This window comes from Choloepus didactylus, chromosome 13 (genome assembly GCF_015220235.1).
Source record: "Choloepus didactylus isolate mChoDid1 chromosome 13, mChoDid1.pri, whole genome shotgun sequence".
NCBI lineage: Eukaryota > Metazoa > Chordata > Mammalia > Pilosa > Megalonychidae > Choloepus > Choloepus didactylus.
Window position 1 is genome coordinate 85,097,505 of NC_051319.1, and position 20,557 is coordinate 85,118,061.

At 39.9% G+C, this 20,557-nt stretch overlaps 1 protein-coding gene across 12 annotated transcripts in view; it reads left to right on the forward strand.

The window, feature by feature from the left end:
* The window catches only part of LOC119507823 (protocadherin alpha-C2), a 210,462-nt gene extending 199,492 nt beyond the window's left edge, over window positions 1–10,970 (forward strand). For 11 of the 12 annotated variants that reach the window (XM_037800982.1, XM_037800983.1, XM_037800985.1 and 8 more), the window contains exon 4: window positions 8,640–10,970. In XM_037800982.1, the coding sequence (XP_037656910.1) occupies window positions 8,640–8,950 (311 nt within the window). In that variant the 3' untranslated portion in view covers window positions 8,951–10,970. The remainder of the gene's footprint in view (window positions 1–8,639) is intronic. The other variant, XM_037800986.1, reaches the window with a different exon arrangement.
* The last annotated feature ends 9,587 nt before the right edge of the window (window positions 10,971–20,557 follow it).

A 20,557-nucleotide genomic window follows, 5' to 3' on the forward strand; every position in this document is an offset into this window, starting at 1 on the left:
ATATTCATGTCTCCAGTTCCTAGCACAATGTTTAATCCACTGTAAATAAGTTTAGTTGAATGAATAATGATACCTCCTGAAGGTAATTATTATGTCCATTTTATAGATGAGGAAACTACATACAAGTCAGTGTCACCCAAATCGTAGAAAACGGTAGAAAAGCAGAATGGTTAACATCTGAACCCAAGGCTTCAGTGTGTTCTCCACTGCCTCCTTTCACTGCCTCCTTCCGAAGGCTCTGGAGAATGGCTCCCTACCTAGCAACCGTTTCTAAGCTGGAAGAGTTCTCAGCTGGAGTCTTCTGGGAGGGAGAGAGCCCAGTGGGACGAGGGTTCCTGGAAAAGAGTTCCTGGAAGTATTGCATCCAGGCGTATGTTATTAAAGGGGGAGTCAGGTTCCTCAGTAATAGTAATAATATCTATCTTTTATTTCAAATTTGCAGCATACCAGACATTGTTCTATGTGATTTATGAGCATTGCCCCTTTTTAATGTTCATAATCCCATTAGATGGATGCTATCATCTTTGTTTTACATATGAAAGAATGGAGCTGAGAGGCTAAGTAAGTGACTTGCTCAAGGTTACACAACAAATAAGTGGTAAAGCTTAGATTCCATCTTAGGTCTAGTCCCAGGATATAACTGCCGGCTGAGTCTGGGGCATTGTGAGGCACTAGATCCTGCAGGACCTCAGTAACCAAAAAATAGGTAGAGAAAACTAGGCAACCTAAGCTCTGTTGGGTTGGGGGCGGGGGTGTCACAGAAAGAAATATGATTTTTTTAGCTGACTGTGGAGAACTAGCAGGGTTTGAGACCAGCCATTCCAGTTTTTTAATCTGGGTTCACAGCACATGAAGTCTTTATACTTTTAACCTAGAAATGGCAGAGTTATTTCGGGCACAAAGCAAGAGCTATGGCTTTAAAAATATGCCAAGTGTATTTATCTCTTCCGCTTTGAGATTACTGAAAATTAGCCCAGCTGTGGTCTGAGGCACCAAACCGCCACAAACCCTTTCAGATCAATTCATCCCACCCAAAGCGGTGAAACACCTGAGAGTAGCTCCCACAGCCTCTGGGGGGTATCAGATCAGCCTCCCCATCACAGGTGCCCCACCTCCCCACTATTCCAGGGATCAAAATGCTCAGCCTCTGAAGCTAACTTAAGTCCGTCTCCTCCCCCCATCCCCAAGGCTTCACCAGAAGTTAAAATAATAATAATAATAATAATAATAATAGATTTATTCTAGCAAGTTCAAGAATAATATTTCAGCTTTGTTACCAAATTCCTATGTGATTTAGTGCAAACCATCTTGCTGAAACTCAAGCCATCAACTGCCTTAAATGTAAATGCAAAATATTTTGTAAACTGCCTGACCCACAATAAGTCATCAGTATTCTTAAACAAATGAATCTTCTCCTGCTCTGATCTTGTTAATAAGTACAATTTAACGAGCTTTTTACTTTGTGACAGGCACTGTGCTAAGTGCCCTATAAGAATAATCATATTTACTCCTATAACAACCCTTCTAGGTGGGTGCTATTATTATACCCTTTGCAGATGAAAACTGGGACCCAGAGATTTAAATGATTTGTTAATCTTCACATAATTATTACATGGTGTAGCCAAATTTAAACTTAGGTATTCTAGTTACAGAGCCTGAGGATTTACAGAAAACAGGGAGTATCTGTATTTTTACATTCCGTTTCCATGGAAATTTCTTGCCACTGTCAATTGAAGGAAGGACTAAGAAGTGGTGGGGAAATGCTAGTCTAGGGGGTGGGTTTTGCTCTCTCTTTTTCTATCTCTGATCCTGGACAAGTTTTGGATTTCAGACCACAGTTCTCCTGTGTTATGTGGGCTGTAATTACTCAGATTAATGTTGTCCAATTCATAAAGGATTGCGTTGGGGGGCGGGGGGAGGCGGTGCTTGTCCCTGCGATCCACAATCCCCACAGATGGCCGCAATGGGGGTGGGGAGGGAGGTTGAGATATTTTACAACCCGGTCTATCAGCGGGTTTGATGGCGGATGGTTTTTTGCTTTTTGTAAAAAACCAAAAATTATACTGAGCATGTATAATTTTAGAATCTGCCAATTAATGGTAATGAGAGGAGAAACAGAGAGATACAGAGAGACAGGCAGAGACAGAAAGATGAAATGGTTACCCAAAGCCAAGAAGGTGCAAACGCAATCCGAGCTGCTTGACAGACTGCAGTGGCTGGCTCAGGTGGGGACAAGAGACAAGGAAGGGGAGCATTGGGGTGCTTCTGCCCAGAAATCCTGATGTTGACTTGCAAACCCAGAATCTGCAGAGCCTTCCTTGCCCTGACTTCCCTGGGACCCCAGAGGCAGCAGCAGCAGCCGCAGCCTGTGCCAGAGGAGCAGTCCAGGGGAGCTGTCTGGCTGGGTCCGGCCGGAAACAGCTGTAATCATTTAATAGCTTTTGCTGGCTGTACTGACCTAGCAGAGTGGGCGGTAGGCAGGCTGCAGAGTGCTGTCTGGCAAGATAGTCCCCGGCTTTAATCAAGATGATGGCTTTTCTGGAAGCTCTTTATTAACCTCGGCACCGAAATCCCAGAGATGACAACAAAGAGATGAATGGGGAGCAAAGAGGCGGGGCTGAAACCTGGAGCCAGGGCTGTGATTGTCCCACACCCCTCCCCCCAAATTCACGCCTTTCAAGTGACTAGCTTAGAGGCTTTGCCTGCATTTCTGTCTCCCAAATGCTGACAAAACAGGCAATAACCGTAAAAATTGTTTCATTTGTATAATGCTTTAGGGTTTTCAAAGGGCCTTCTTAGACAACTCAAGATGTCTCATAGCTGGGTCACACTGCCTAGTTTGAGTCCCAAGCTGCACCAGTTAGTAACCAGGTGACTGCTGGCTCTTTGTCTCTCCATCTATAAAAAAGACATCTTAGCAACAGGTACAGGTTCTTTTAAGGACCAAATATTATATCGTGTGCGGAACTGCTTAGCGCAGTGCCCAACATGTAGGAAGAGCACAGTAAGTGTTAGCTGCATGGGTAGGCCTGTCTGTAGGCAGGATGGTGACCATCTCCGTTTTATGGATGAGTCTGAAGCCCAGAGATATTTATGTAACTTGTCCAGTACTACACGCTGTTAAATGATAGAGTGAGCTCAACCTTTCTGGACCAGAGAGAGAACAAAGCAAAAGGAAGAGGAGAAAAGAGCTTTCCTGAAATTAGATTTCTTGATCAAAGTGACTTTGTATTGTTCTATAAGAGGAAATCAGAGTAAATCAGAGTGGGGATTGGGAGTAAGTTTACATGTCTGGCATTTGCTTCCCAGTTTTCAAAACCTTCACTGGCATTTACATCAGCAGAGCCTCCAGCCCCATCAATTCCAGTCACTGAGGCTAAACTCGATGAACTCAGGCAGCCTGAAATATAAAAGAGGATAGTTGGGAATTTTGCCAAAAAGCCCCTGGGCAGTGCCTAAGAGAAAGGTGGGTGGATTATAGGATTACATGAAGGGTCAGCTACCTCCAGAGGGCAATTTTTAAAGTTGCGAATGTAAATTTTTTAAAAAATATATATATATATGTTCTGGTTTTAAAATGTATTGCTCTCCATAGTAGAAAATTTGGCCAATTTTTTAAAAAGCAAAAAATTATAATCCTACCCCCAGATAACCATGTATTATAATTGTGATCATACGTACTAAAAACTTTTAATCCTTTTGGGTTGTAATCTGAATGCCAGGGAAGGACTCTGCCTAAAGAATCAGACTCGCACCCTCTTGGTGTGTCTGAAATCCTCTTTCCAAGCTCTAATAGGTCCATTCATTTGGGTCTTGGCTGCTTCTCAGTCATGGCTTTGTCTAAGAGTGAGCTAGGTCCCCGGAGGCAGAGGGGGAAGGACTTATGGTAGGCCCTAGGAAGGGGGAAGGTAGGTAGCACTGAAAGAACAAACATTTCCTTGATTCGACCATTTTGCTGGGACTGGCCTGGGCTGGGGGTGGGTGACAGACAAAAAAAAATGCCTCTTTCTCATCCTTTTCCTTGATTCTGCCCTGAAAGTCACAGCATTTTATAGGCAAAGCCATCCAAGGGTCCTCGATGTTTTGGCCTAAAGGGACTCAGATCCATAGGTTAGTAAATGTTGATTTCGGCTCCATAAGTTATTGTTTCACCCGAATGAGTCATGGTTCAGATGCATTTGAGCCCTGAAAGATGTTTTCTTACACAACATTCAGAGTAGGTTGGGCACAAAGGTTTGCAGGGACTGGAGAAACCACACCTTGCTCTGCTTGTTAGAAGCTATACATGTGGAGGATGCACCTGAATGGATCTCTGCTTGCTTCTTGGTGTTTAGTCATGCAGAACCAAGACTCCCAGCAAAGGCTGGGGAAGCTCAGTGGCATGTAAAAGAAGCCAGTTGACTCTTGGCAGCCCTGCTGTGAGGGGCCCGGCCAGTAGACACACAGTCATTCATGTCCTTCAGCTCCGCATGATGAAGATATCACTGAGTTTTATGTCTCCAGATGACAGTCCTTAGGCATCAAGCAGAGTCCTGGCTGTGATTGGAAAACATTTCCATCCCAGGCTCTGTGGGAGCAACTGAAGAACTGCAGTGTGACGCTGAAGCCCAGTTCTAGGAGCCAAACCAGAGGCATTCAAGTACATTGCTCACGATTGTTTTTGTCTCTCAGGGATCTGGCCTACACTTGAAAGGTAAATAGGCAGATTCTGACTGAGTTCAATTAGAAATTTGATGATCTTAGATAGGAGAAATTTGTCTTATTCTGAGAGAGAAAAAAAATGTCTGTTACCCAATTCCAAAGTGCTATGTTGTTAGCTCTGCCCAGATGAAGCACTTTGGGGGGAGAGAAGGAAGTTTCCTGCTCCTTCTACCTAATGTCTGCTTGTCCGTGTATAAATTTGCCATATCCTTATCCTGCCCTCCTGTATCCCCAAGAGCTGCACCATATATAGCTACCCATATTTGATACTGTTTATTGAGCTCTTATATTTTGCTGGGGATCAGAGTAAGCACTTTACATGCATTAACTCACTGTCTTTAGGGACACCCGAGGTGCTGTCAGTGGGGAGTCGTTTGGTCTACTAAAGAATGGGCACCACTTTCACTCCTTACGTCAGTTCTTTTATTCATTCCTTCAGCAAATATTTATTAAACAACTGTTGTGGCCAGAAATTGTGACACAGGGTATATATTGGTGAATAAAACATATGTTTTCTGCTCTGTAAACCTTACAATGATGGAGACTGTTGGGTGGGAGGTTGGTTGCTTAGCTAGAACGGGCATAGACTGTCTCTGAAGTTACACTTAAGCTCAGACTTGAAGAATGAGCAGTCATGCCGAAATTGGAGAGATCATTTTAGGCAAAGGGAAACAGCATGTGTAAAGATATCGAGGCAAAAAAGACTCCAACAGGATTTACGGGGCTGAAAGAAGGCTTGTGTAATTGCAGTATAGTGCTAAGAGGGAGAATGGTAGGTGAGATTGGAGAAGAAAAAACACCAGATCATTGAAGGGCCCCATATACCATGTTAAGGAGCTTGAATTATTTTTTTTTCTCAAGGCAGTAGAAAGCCTTTGAATAATTTTAAGCAGAGGAGTGATATAATCTGATTTCTACATTTTAAAGGATTTTACTATTTGAATGTTACACTTCAATTAAAAAAGGAGTTAAAGACCTTCAGGAATAAAGTCTACTGTGGCTCCTGCGTGGAGGATTCAAGAGGGCCAAAATAGAAGCAAGTTCAGAGACTGTAAAAATAGTGAAGCCAAACTGATGTCCTTGGGTTGCTCATATGACTGTGTGCCAAACTCCATGTGGACCAAGCCTGACGTTTTCACAGATTCTGCACAATCACAAGTCAGCTGGTGGCACTGCTTCAAGGGACTGGTACAGTGAGGATTCTAGGTTCTAAGCAGCAGAAACTGAGGCTGGCTACCTTAAGCAGAGAAAGACATGATTGATGAGAAAGTCGGGGAGCCAGGCTTAGAAACAAAAGGAACCAAGGGTGGCATGGAAACCAGACTCTGAAGATCTGATTTAGATCATGCTGTCAAACAGTAGCCTTCAACAAATGTCAGTAACTCTTCTGTATCTTGCTATTATTATCAGTAGTCGTATCATTGGGAATACTTAATAGCAGTAATAATAAATATTTTTTGAGCACTTGCTATATCCCTGGCACAGAGTGCTTTGTATGTATTCATTCCCTTAATTTTCACACACTGCTGGGGATGTTAAGGGCTACCCATTGATGCTGGTCCCTGGGTGCGTCAGCATCCTTTATTGGTTCCCTTAAACCTGCACACCTCAGTAAATAAATCTCTTTAGTAAACCCATTTCAGTTAAACCCTTAAAAAAAAAAAAGAAAAAAAAAGGAAGCAGATTGAACAAGGAAGAGGCTGTTGCTCTAATTCTTTTTTTTTAATTCATTTTTATTCAGATATATTCACATACCATGCAGTCATACGAAGTGTACATTCAGTTGTTCACAGTACCATTATATAGTTGTGCGTTCATCACCAAAATTACCACACACACAAAAATAACAAGAATTTTTTTTTTTGCCCCCATTTTTCTACTCATCCATCCATTCACTGGACAAAGGGGAGTGTAGTCCATGTGGCTTTTCCAATCACATTGTCACCCATCATAAGCTACATTTTTATACAAACATCTTCAAGATTCAGAGGTTCTGGGTTGTAGTTTGATAGTTTCAGGTATTTACTGCTAGCTATTCCAATTCATTAGAACCTAAAGAGTGTTGTCTATATTGTGCGTAAGAGTGCCCACCAGAGTGACCTCTCGGCTCCTTTTGGAATCTCTCTGCCACTGAAGCTTATTTCATTTCCTTTCACAACCCTGTTGCTCTAATTCTTATGAGAGATAATGGGGTCCTGCAAAAAGGTAGTTACAGTGAAAATGGAGAGAAGAGGACAGAGTCAAGATATAATTATAAGGCAGAAATTACATGAAGAATAGAGACAACTGAAGAATGACACTGAAGTTTCTGGCCTGAGCAGTGGGGAAAAAGACTACCATTTATTGAGACTGGAAAGACTGAGGAGGGAATAGATGAGAGGAATCAAGAGTTTGATTTCAGATTCCTTAAGTTGGAGATACCAAACAGGCAGCTGGATACATGAGATTGGAGCACAGAGAGTGGGCTTTAAATATAGTTTGTGTCTCATCAACATATTTAGAAGGTATTTAACCCCATGGACATGGCTGAAATCCCAAAACAAGAGAATGAAGAGAAGGAAAAGAGGGAGGTCTAGGGACAAACCCCAGGATGTTCCAACACGTAGATGAGGAGGAGCCTGCAAAGGAAACTGACATAGAACAGCCAGAGAGAAATGTCAGAAGAATGTCTTGACAATAACTCACAAGAATAAGTGTTTCAAGGGGATGACAAATGTGCTGAGAGGTTAAATAAGATGAGGACTAAAATGTGACATTGGCTTTGGAAATAGTTAACATAATCCATGAACTTGACATGAGCAATGTTAGAAAAGTAGTGCTCAGAGATGCTGAATTAGAGGAGATTAAGAAGAGATGGGAAGTGAGAAGATGGAAATAGCAATTGTAGACAATCCCATGCTGCCATGTACGTAAATGGGTTATCTGACAGAACTTTTCACATCTCCACCAAAGGAGCAGTGTCAGATACATAAGCTCTGCTATGATGTCAAATGGTTCCAATGTTATGACCACTGAGAATTACTCTGCCCAGATAGACCATTACTCTTTCTCTAGCTCTGACTTCTACCCTTCTAGAGGCCATTGGTGTACTTGATGGTGTGTCTTCCATTTAGACTTTCAGGAAAATCTTGCATTTTAAACCTCTGTGGATGCATAATCATTTTCCAAGATTCACTGCAAATTTCACCTCTTTTCTGGAATCCCCCTTATTGATATAATTGATAATTTTCTCCTCTGGAGTCCCACAATACTTTGTATGTATCTTAGTTATTGCATTTATTACATTGGTTTATAAGTGTTAGGGTCCATGTCCCAACCAGCTGTGACTACCCTGAGGGAGAGACTCTGTTTGAAAAGTAAGGGTGGTTCCAGTGTTTTATTCAAACAAATAGATGTCATAAGCAGGCCAAACTTAAAATCGTATTCCTTCTTCTTATGATTTATGTAATGTCCCTCTGTCCCTCCACTTCTTTTCCATTAGAAACAAAACCAGCTCCTCTCTGCTCCATCCCACCATGCCTCGAGGTTGTTATAATAGAATTAGGATCAAATAATTGTTTTAACTAATTTATTTTCTGTTTTGGAAAGGATAGAGGTCAAAATATAATTGTGGCCAAAGTTTTCTCTAATTCATACACTAAAAGTAGTATTCTCTGCTTTAATCCAATATGATATTTCCTGTCCCATTCCCAGGCAAGATAATCACAACAGTATTCTTTAGGAAATTCTTCGCAAAGAGCCAAAAATATGATATTAGAAAACTCCCTCTGAGAAAATCTGCCCATCCTGCTTGTTTCTGAACACTGGCCTTGCTCTGAGGTTTGCAAAAGTAACCCATAACCTCTTCAAAGCCAGGCCTCTTCTGTACAGCTAAAAGTAGTGTAGCATGAAGAGCATGTGTTGACTCTCTTGCTGATTTGTGATATTTTGTCTTTCAGAACCAGAGGCAGGAGAGGTGTCCCCTCCAGTGGGTGCTGGTGTCAACAGCAACAGCTGGACCTTTAAATACGGACCAGGCAACCCCAAGCAATCTGGTCCCGGTGAGTTGCCAGACAAATTCATTATCCCAGGATCTCCTGCAATCATCTCCATCCGGCAGGAGCCTACTAACAGCCAAATTGACAAAAGTGACTTCATAACCTTCGGCAAAAAGGAGGAGACGAAGAAAAAGAAGAAAAAGAAGAAGGGTAACAAGACCCAGGAGAAAAAAGAGAAAGGGAACAGCACGACTGACAACAGTGACCAGTGAGGTCACCTAATGGAAACAAGCCACTTAGCCAGTTTTTGTAATAATGGCAAATCTCTCCCATGTAGCAACTCCCTTCTCCTTTCTCCTATCCACGTGAGCCCTCTCTTAGAGACCTCAGAAATCTGCAGAAAGTTCCTTATGTCTGTCTAGATCACATTTAACAGGTTTTGTCTTAAAAGCTTTACTAAGTCTGGTGTTAACTCTTTCTCTCCACTCTGGCTTGTTTTCAGAACCTAAAAAGCAGACCCAAGTTTCCTTTCTCCTCCGCCGCAAAGGAGAGGCTTCCCAGTCCCGCCAGTGAGAGGTTGGACTCTCTGCCCTGTGCTCCGGGGATCCTGTCTTGATGACACTTGCAGGGCAGGCTGAAAGGTTTTGAAATTGAGCAGCTTGGGTGTTTGTGGTCACTGGGTATGTGTGGCCATTAGAGGTAAATGAATGTCAGACATCAGCTGGGATGGACCAGATTAGACTAGCTGGTGCAAGATGGGCTGGGAAACAAAGGCAAAAATATCAATGGGAGTTATAAGTCTGGAGGGGAAATGTGAAACTAAAAGGGACCAGGCTTTCCTAAATCTTAAAACTCAAGAGGTGGTGGTTACCCCCTTGCAGACAAGACTACCCCTACTAATCAAGCTTTAGGAGTCCCTATAGTCTGTTGGCTGTGGTGTCATCCTAAAAGCTACATTATACCTACCAGTCAATACTTCAGTGTTTAACAGGGGGCCAGCCAGGGGAACAAAAGCAGATCTGATGTATTTCCTGTATATGTCCTTGTGCTCACTTTATTAAAAATTCTTTTGCACACAATGTTCACGAAAAGGCCAGATCCTTTTCCAACAACACATATGCAAAATGAAAGAAAAAAGAAAACCCAGCACCTCACTTTATGCTACTTGTTGTTTGATAGATTTATTTAAAAAAGAGAAATCTATAGCTATAAATCTTTAAAGAGAAATATGATGAATATGATTCCCCTAAACTCCCCTCAAGAGAGAATTCTGTCTACAGCCATTTAAATGATCATTGCTGCTACAGAAGTGCTTTAAGAGAATTGCCTAAAACATCTGTATTATACTGGCCACCTGCCAATCACAGCTTTACTCTTTCAGGTCGTTCTGGGGCTGCCTCTTGCATGTATTAATTACTAAATGAAGGGTTCTTTCTCTCTCTCTTTTCTAAGAAATAATTATGTGCACTTTGAATACACAACCTTCTCCAACCAACTACATTGACCTATAAATTGAAGAAAAATATTGTTTTCTCATACATACCGTGAGCAGAATTTTCAGTCCTCTAATTCTGTGACTTGTCTTGGTGTGCTAGCCTACACCTTCTCTTTGGTTTTGTTTTCCTTTTCTATAACACACTGAATTGCTAACCTTACTAACACCTGTGATGTTACCTGAAATCAATCTCCCACATGTATGCTGTATGCTATTATAAGACTCCTGAAATATACTTACTCTGTGCTTGTGTATGTGAATGTTAATGCAACTATTACCTAGCGTGAACTTTAAGCTTTATTGTTGAATGTAATTCCATTATATTTCTTTTTGTACACCTGTGAAAAAGTGGAGTAGTGCTTTTTAACCATTGTTAATCAGCTTTTGTGTATGAAAGACAGTAAAATTTCTTTCTTAAATCAAGTCACTGGTGATTCAAGGAATTTTATTTATGGTCAGCCAAGAGCCATCTCTTGCCAAGACTTGCTGGCAAGGGCATGGATAAAGCTGTTTTTTTCTAGTAACAATTCTGGAATGAATAGTGAAGATATTCCCTGAGGGCATGCAAGCACAAAAGTTACCAATCTGACCTCTTAGAAGTTGCAGAATGCTTGAAATTCTAATTATATCTGGAATATCAACTCAGAGAGAATAAGATTTATTGTCACCTTAAATAAGAAATTTTAATTTTGTTAAAATGTACAATTTAGAAGTTTGATTAATTATTATCTATTTAAGCATTAAAATAAAAGGGGTAGGAGTCTGTTATTTTAAAAAGCATTAAATCTCAAAAAACCTGTTTTGTGTACTTTTAGCTTCATTCTCCCATATTTTGAAGGGTGTGTAACTTCAGCTCTGCAGGATTGCATGGGGTAAAACTTGTTGCCAACACATGTGAACCATTGCTACATTGTAGGTTGTGATCATTTTGCCCCAGTGAAGCCCATGTATCTGACCTTACGTGCCTTTTGAATACTAGGAGAATCGGGCTAATTTATTAATGATGATAATGATAATGTATCTGTACAGCACTTTTTACATTTGCAAAGTGCTTTCCAATCCATGTTAGTTACTAGTTATTACAGCTGTAAGGATAAACTACGTCATGTGGATTCATTTTTAATTGGTGCTATTGGTATTTCCTCTGTTATTGCTAATAAATGGAAAATGGTGGTATGAAAGAAATGGTGGTCATTTCTAAGTATAAGAGTAGGAGAAAATAGAACATTAATTATTCTGGGCTATTATTTTTGAATAAGGTCGCTGCAGTATGAAATTTACTGTACCACTCTCTGGCTATCACCCTGGCTTTTATGTTCATTACTAAGGCAAAAAGTCCAATAGAATCTAGAATTACATTCCACAGTATTGCTGAAATGGGCAGCCAGGAGGTTGCCAGGTCACTATTCCCAGTGTACCATTTTAATCTTATCTAAAAGGAATTGCAACAAATCAGGTTTTTGTTTGTTTGTTTGTTTTTTCACTGGAGCCCCTCCAGCATCTGGTCCATTACTTGGTTAGGCTTTGCACCTCTCTACAATTGGGAAGCCAAATAGTGTCTCAAGAAATTAACTTAATTTATTGTACTAGGTAGGTTTGGTTCTATAACAAATAGATTGTATGTTCCTCACGTGGTTAAATTTTTATGATCATAGGATTTAGATGCAGTAGTTCTCAACTGGGAGCAATTTTGCCCCTAAGGGGACCCATGACAATATCTAAACACATTTTTGTTTGTCAATACTGGAGAGGTAGGATGTGCTTCTGGCATCTAATGGATAGAATCTGGGGATGCTGCTAAATATCCTACAATACACAAGACAGCGCCGCCATAACGAAGAGTTTTCCAGCCCCAAATATCAATAACATTGAGATCGAGAAAACTTGAGATAGAGGGACCATATAATTTGCTGTCCAGTCCATTTTGAGATGGAAAAGAGGCACTTGTTAATGACTTCAGGGTATGAGATGTAAATTGGGACTGTCCCAGGCAAACTGGGATGGTGGTGACTCTAGTTTTCAAGTGAAATAAACAGAGATAGCTCTGTCACTCACTTCCTGGGGAACCTTGGGCAAGTCATTTAACTCCTCGGATTTTCAGTGCCATTTCCTCACCTACAAAATGGAAATCATTAAGAGTTGTTAGAAGAATTTAGTGAGAAAATCTCAAAAATTGTTTGGTACAGTATCTGGGCACACCATAAATGCTCAATAAATAGAAATCATTATTAATATCCTTTTGGTCCATCTCCTCACCTCTTTTTCAGAGATTTGGCTATTGGACTCAGGGGCCCTGTTTCTACTGATTAAAAAGTGAATGAGGCATGATGAAATAAACCAAGGTAGGCCTGACAATAAAAATATTTACTTACATTTTGCTCCCCCTTATAGGAAAAGAAGTGAAGTCAGTTTCATAACTCCTGACTTATTTCTATCACAAATAATTTCCAGGTCTCTAAGCAGTCAAATGACCAACCTGTTGACAGCTGTTCCATTTCAATAATCAGTGACCTGAAGCCAGGGGCCAAAGAGTTCAAATGAATAAGTCCCAGCAGCTTATGAGAAAGAGACGAGATATGACCAATGACTTCTTTTGGCAAATAGGAAAAACAGAAACACAAAAAGATCCACTGATGACACTGATTACCTGTCTCACAGGTAATCAGTGTCAAGCCAAGTCGCATCTCTCTTAAGGGCCAGGCTACTTGATATGAGTCCCACATATACAGAGGGCAGGAATGACTCATTAGAAGAATTGCAGTTGATCTAATCTTAAAGGTTGAGAGTCCCCCAATGAGTGCCCAGAGCCTTGGCTATTGGCTTTTAAGCTCCTAGACAAATTCCTGAATCTCAGGATCTCATTTAGTGTATTTTATGTGTAATAAGTTTAAAATCCAATCCTAAAGCGCAAATATAATTGACCAAATACTAAAGCAATTCTAGTGTTAAATCTCTATTTTAACACTGCCAACACACTGAGACACATTAGGAAAAAAAAAAAGGAAAAATAATAACAACAACAAAAAACTACATATGTACTTCCTTGGGGTTCAAAAGCCCCAGAACCTTCCCTAAGATGTTGATCACTCCTTGAACCTGTTTCTTCATCTTTTCATGTGCTTCCTCTCCTTGTAGATGAACTGCTCACATTATTTCTCCCAGAATTAGCTTGGCTGTTGGCTAACAAGACACATAACTTGCAATCCAAGAAATCCCTCCTGGTTTTATGCACACACATGCCTGCACACACTATTTTAATTAGGAAGGGGATCTTGGTAGATGAGCATAGTGTACTCCTTTTGAGGTTGTGCCTAAGAGTGGTATATAGGAACCTTATTGCCCTAACTAGTTAGGTTAAAAGTTTGTTGGTTCACATTTTCTCCTGGGATTGATCCATGGTGAAATTTCTGCTAAAACATGAAATTTCAAAAGTTCCTTTTTACTCTAAAAAAAAGCTATGAGCTTTTCTCTGAGCTTAAATTCCCATGAGATGAACACTGGTAGATTTGCTTCCATAATGTGGAGTCTAGTATGAATAAGAAATAAGGCAGACTGGGTAGTGGAAAACATAAAGCCCAGTAATTTGTTAGGTTATACAATTATCATGTGACTTGGGGATCATCAGTTCACAAAAGCAACATGAGCAGTTCAGACAACCCACACTCAGCCAGTAGCTGGTCTTAGAGCACAGCTAAAAAAATTGACAATGCATAAACATATAGGAGGAATGACTGTGCAGCTCCTATTTTTTAAGCTTTGTTTTCACTAGAATAAGCATTTTTTAATTTTATGTGGCATTGAATTGTTATTGTAAAACTAATATATATTCTTTTTAATAAATCAAAGAATACAGAGATGCATAAAGAAAAATTAATTTCCCTACCACCTTCTTTCAATTCTCCCTCACAAAGGTATTCAATGTTAACAATGTCATGTATGTTTTCCATGTTTTTCTCTGTGCACACACACATGCATGTGCATGCACACACACACGCATGTTTTGAATTAATTAAGTTGGATTTTAAATATGGGTCTTGGTGGAAGTCTGTGTGGAATATACTGGGAAGCTGAGTCCATAATGAATAAGAAAAGATAATGTATTATTCACAGTTCCCAGAGAGAAAGGGGTGCCGTGAGGTGTCAATGGGAAGTGCAAGCAGCTTTGGGGTTCAACCAGCAGGTGGGAAGCACACAGGTAGAGTGTGGGAGGTCTGTGGGATTGTGCCTTTATTGTGGTCCAATGGCGGAGGTTAGTGGGTTTGCTGTGCGAGTCGAGGATTAGTTAATGTGCACTAAAAGGGAATGGGACTAGAGGTCCAAGGGTGGTAGGGATGGTTAGCTTATCATGTGGGCCCAGCTGTGGATTTGGGGTGAGGTGTGTGGGTGGTGGGGGTGGTATGGGTGGTGGCTGCAGATTTGGGTTTGGGCTCTGGGGAGTATATGCCCCAGGGCCGGAAGGTTGCTTATTAACTAGGCCAAAAGTCGGTGTTCAGGCAAGAGGTTAGTCAAAGTAAGATGGATGCCCAGGTAGTATATAAAAATTTAGATTGTTATAAAATATGTATATATACACACAAAAACAAGATAATATCATGCTCACTACCCTGCAGCATCTTCCTTTTTTACTTAGAAAACAAGGAGATTTCTCCAGGTCAGCTCTAAATCATTCTTTTAAATTCCAATATAAATTCCATATAATGGCTAGATCATAATGTATTAAACTTTTCCTCTATTAATGAACATTTGGGTTATTTCCACATTTGTGTGACCAGAAACAAAAAATAACACGTTTGCAGTGATAAATTCAGTACCTGAGTTTTGTAAAACCTGGTCTGGATTTATCCCAAACTGGAAATCTGGAAGACGTTTATGAACTTTATGGAACTCCCTCTACAATAACCACATCTCTTCATCTGAACAGATCCTGGTTTTTAGTACTCAACAGTGAATTATGGCTCTATTTGCAGATGAATGATGAAAAACAGAGACAGACATTCACAAGAAAGAAAAAGTTTAAAAGATTTATTTCCATTGATTGATCAGAATCATTTCCTGGAAGTTCCATTTACCCAAAGATTTCTCTTCAGCCAGTTATAAAATTGAGATGTATGTTCATAAGATCAAGCCTCAAAGACAAGTCACACACTTACTTAGATCTTTGTATGATATTTTAAAATCTGATTAAAGAGTGGTCCAATTGAAAGTGGTCCAATTTTCTTTTAGGTTCTTACATCTCAGCTTAGAAGTAGGCATATGAACTTGGTAACTGTGGACCTCATTTCATTTTAAGAAAAATCAATTGTTTATCAAATAATGAATCTGAGACAGCCAAGGATTAAGACAGCCATTCATGTGTTAAAAAAATCTCAGGTATGGAATCATCTAGATCATAAGATTTAGAAGATCTTTCTCACTTAATTATTGTTACTACATTACCCCCCAACCAGCCATTCAATAAAGAATTATACTCCTGCATCCTTAGGTTGTTCCATTCTTTGTGGCTAACAGCATATCATTATCCAGATGAAGTGCACATTTCTTCCCAAATGTAGTAGCTTTCCAGGTCATCTTCTTTGGTCCTTCTTAAGTCCAGTGTTCCAGGGAATTTGGAGTCTGGAAGCTCCATCCTTCTTTGCACACCTTTCACAATGGCACAGCTAAGCTTATAGCCCAACTCAGAAATCTGGTTAACCAACTACAGGAAGATGCATGGGTGATGCCTGTGTTTGGGAACAGTAGCTAAGAAAGGCAGTGCTAGATCTAAGCTGGGGATTCTCATAGGGTGGGGAGGAGGCTTTCTATAAGGCTGAACTGAAATCAGACACAATTCCAGTGTCACTCAGGTACTTTGCATAAAGGTGGCATAGTAGGGCCAAGGCCTAGTGGACAGCACCATTTCTACTGGCAGAGATGTGCATTGTAGAATAGATTTTTTGGTTACAAATTAAGGAAACCAACTTCATCTAACTTAAACTAAAAAGGACAATTTATTATAAGGATACAGGTTGTCTCATGTAAACTAAGAATGAGAATGTAGTTTGGCCTTTGGAAGGGACCAGAACCAACAACTGGAATGTGAGAAGAACTCTTTAAAATTTCTCTTCTCTCTCCATCTGACAAGAGAATTCTGAGAGAACGGGAGAGCAGATACCTAGAGGTAACTTTAACAACTTGTTGACAGCTGATAATCCCCAAGTGTATACTAAACATTAGTGTATAGAATCTAAGAAAGCTAGGGCTTAAAGGAGACTTTGACAAATGAGAAAACAGAAGTCCAGAGGAAGGGAAATGACTCACTCCAGGTCACAAGCTGGTCGATGACAAAGCCCAGTCATGCTCCTATTACCTGTACTGAAAGACCAGAGGCCACCAGGAGTGAGGGAGAACGCCCATTTCTTTATATCTTTGAGATCCATAGTAGTATAATTTATACTATGGTAGTATAATTTAGGGAGGCTGTGTTAATTTCATGTATGAAGTAATATTTCATTGCTAAATATGTTTTATTCCTCTTTTTATTCAAAATGGAAATATCAATATAGATTTCTCTTTATTGATTTTAAAAGTAACACATGCTTTTTTAAAAAATTAAAATATAGAGAGGCCCAGAATTTAGAAATTAGCAGTGGTAGTATCTACAGAAAGCAGCCATTCAGAGTTTGGAATCTATTCCATGCCTTTTTCAATGCATGAAATTGTTTGGGTGCTTGAAAGAACCCAATAAATAGTAGCCTCCTCCATTATTGAGGGTTCTAAGTAAATTAGTAAATAAAACAAAAGAATGGTTTAAGGAAGCAAAAATATGATTTTTATTAATAGTAAAAATGAATTAGAGGACACAGATTTGTGTGATTGCTAAATGAGTCCCAGAATTAGGCAGGTTTCCCTCCCAGTATCAGACAGGAAAGACTTAGGGCATGGAAGAAGAGGAAAGAACTATGGTTCTCTCTATGGTTCTCAGTTCCAAGAGGAAGATGGCAGAGCTGAACCAAGTATTTCCTGTGTATTCTTTCCCAAATTGCCAAATAAGTTATTCCAATCCTGTGAGGCAGAATGAATAAAGGAATATAGAAAAACTAAGAGTGGGACTGAGTTCCCTCTGCATAAAAGGGAGTATCAGGAGGGAGAAGAAGCATTTTTCTGTAAATGTGTACATATTTTTAAAAGGATCATACTATCCTTGTTTATTGTCTGTAACCTGCTATTTCTCAAATATAAATCCTTTTAATTATTCGTAGAGTATTCCATGACATAGTTATACATAATTTATTTTAACAGTCCCCTTTGATCTATATTAAAGGTTTTCAGAATTTATACTTCCATAGAAAGTACTGTAATGAACATTTTTATACCTACATTTAGCCTATTGGTTCAATTAGTCCCTCAGGATAAATTCCAAAAAAGTGGATTACTGAGTCAGGGGCTATGCACATTAAACGTTGTATGCATATTACAAAATTGCCCCTGTACATGAAGTATGCTCCTATCAACAGTTTATGTGAATTTCTACAGCTTGCCCAGCATTGGATAACATTAGTCTGTCTCATGTTTGAAAATATGATGAGCAAAACATTGTGGTTTACCTTGATTTCTTTGATTAGCAATAAAATTGCATGTTTTTCCCATCTCTTCATCAGAAGATTATTATTTGACTGATCTGACTTATGGTGTCAGTGATTTAGCAGAATACAAGATGCCTCTAAATATCTGAGCAGCCTATTTGGCTTTGAAGCAGTGTGAAAAATTGATAACATTATTTGGCCCAGTGGATATATTAGATTTCAGTGTGTGATCCCAGGATCAATGTTCAGTCCATATATTCGTGCAATGGATAATTACTGCTTTAAATGCAGACTTGACATTTCAGTAGAGGCACAGTGCATTAGGCCTGTGTCCCAGAGGGTTTGTTGAGATGGGAGCTTAGAAATCATCAAGTGTAATAAACCAATTGCCTTGGCTCCAGATTCTACCCTTTAGTCCTCATAATGACCTGAGGACAAACTAGAGGGTGCAAGCGTTTGTCTCCCATTTTACTGAAAAGGAGCCGTTATGTTATTACTCCTGATTCTCTGGGTACATTAATATAATTATGACTTAATCCCCAAGTAGCAGACCTGCAGACTCTTCCTTGTAGGTTTTAGATTTACTGAAAGAATTGGTAATGTGTGTTAACAATACCAACAAAATAAATTTTGACACTAATATTTAACCATGCATCAGCAGAGATAACTGAGTTGAAATAATTAGTATCTATAAAGAGCTAACAGGCTTAAGCACAGAACCACTCAGTAAATGTGAGCCATTTTTTAGGCAATTTTATTGAGATTTATTCACATATCACACAGTCATCCAAAGTGTACAATCAATTGTTCACAGTACCATTATATAGTTGTGCATTTATCGCCCCAATCTATTTTTTGAACATTTTCCTTGAACCAGAAAAAGTGAAAATAAGAATAAAAAACAAAATAAAGAACGCCCAAAACACTCCCCCCCTCACCCTATTTTACATTTAGTTTTTTGTCCCCATTTTTCTACTCATCCATCCATACACTGGACAAAGGGAGTGTGAGCCATAAGGCTTTCACAATCACACTGTCACTTCTTGTAAGCTACATTGCTATAGAATCGTCTTCAAGAGTCAACACTACTGGGTTTGCAGTTTGATAGTTTCAGGTATTTACTTCTAGCTATTCCAGTGCATTAAAACTTAAAAAGGCTTATCTACATAGTGCATAACAATGACCACCAGACTCTCGACTCCATTTGGAATCTCTCAGTCACTGAAACTTTATTTCGCTTCACTTCACATCCCCCTTTTGATCAAGAAGATGTTCTCAATCCTATGATGTCGGGTCCAGATTCATCCCCAGGAATCATATCGCTCATTGCCAGGGAGATTTACACCCCTGGGAGTCAGATCCCATGTAGAGGAGAGGGCAGTGAGTTCACCTGCCAAGTTGGCTTAGCTAGAGAGAGAGGGCCACATCTGAGCAACAAAGAGGTACTCGGGGAGACTCTTAGGCACAATTATAACTAGGTTTAGCCTCTCCTTTGCAGTGATGAGCTTCATAAGGGCAAGTCCCATGATATAGGGCTCAGCACATCAAACCACCAGTCCTCAATCTTTGTGAGAACATCAGCAACAATCCAGGTGAGGAAGTGCAACACCGCCGCCTTTCCCCCCAGCTCCTCGAGGGGACCCTGCATATATATTTTTATTCTCTGTCCAGATTGCTTTGGGATGTGTCTCTGTTTCACACTAACCTATGCAAACCTACCAGGTCTTACTTCCTATTAAAAGTTCTATGTAATTATGGTATTTGAACAAACTGTGTGAGTTAAACTGTTCAGGAAATATAGATCTTGCACCAACTAAACATCTCTTTCCTCGGTCTCGCATGGAATTTGAAGTTTTAAAACGCAGTCAGTATTGTCCTTTACCCTTTGGCCCTATTTGCCCTAGTCCTAACCACATCTGCTTCATTCATCTCTCTAGCTGAAGTCTGGATTCATTTTCAGCTTTTTTAACAGTTGCTATATGTGCTAATACTGACATTCATATCTGCCAAGTTCTAGCTCTGAGTTTCAGGTTTCACACAGACACCCAACGTTCCGGGGATCGATCAAGTTATCCACAAAGGGAGCAGCATCTTGGAATCAGGAGAGAGACATTACAATTTAGGAATAGATGTGACTGCTGTAAGAGCTTACAATCTAGGGACCATTACAATAAGCGCTCCCCTGATAAGCTGTGCTCTAAGGTTCACATTGTGGTTAGTCCATATTGGTGAGGCACTATAGTGTTTGCCTTTGTTTCTGGCATAGTTCACTCAAAATACTGTCTACAGGTTCCATTCACCTTGTTGCATGTCTCACAGCTTCACTCCTTCTTGCAGTTGCTCAATATTTCCTTGTGAGCACACACAGCAATTCACCATTCTATTCCTCAGTCGATGTACCCTTAGGTCACCTCCACCCATTGCAAATCATGTATACTATTTCCATAAACACCAGTGTGCAAATGTCCATTCATGTGTCTGCTCTCAGATCCTCCAAGTAAATGCCCCCTAATGAGATTGCAGGACCTTATGTCACCCACATACTTAGCTTTGTATGGAACCACTCCACTGTCCTCCAGAAAGGCTATACCATTCTGCCTCCTAACCAACAGTAAATACGTACATCCCTCTCTCCATGTTCTCTCCAGCACTTTTATCCCTGTTTATATTTTTCCATACGATTTTATAGAGCTATATTCATGTACCATATAATTATCCACAGTATACAATCAGTTGTTCATGGTATCATCATACAGTTGTGCATTTATCAACACAATCAGCACTTGAACATATTGAATATTATGGGGAAAAAAGTGTTTTTT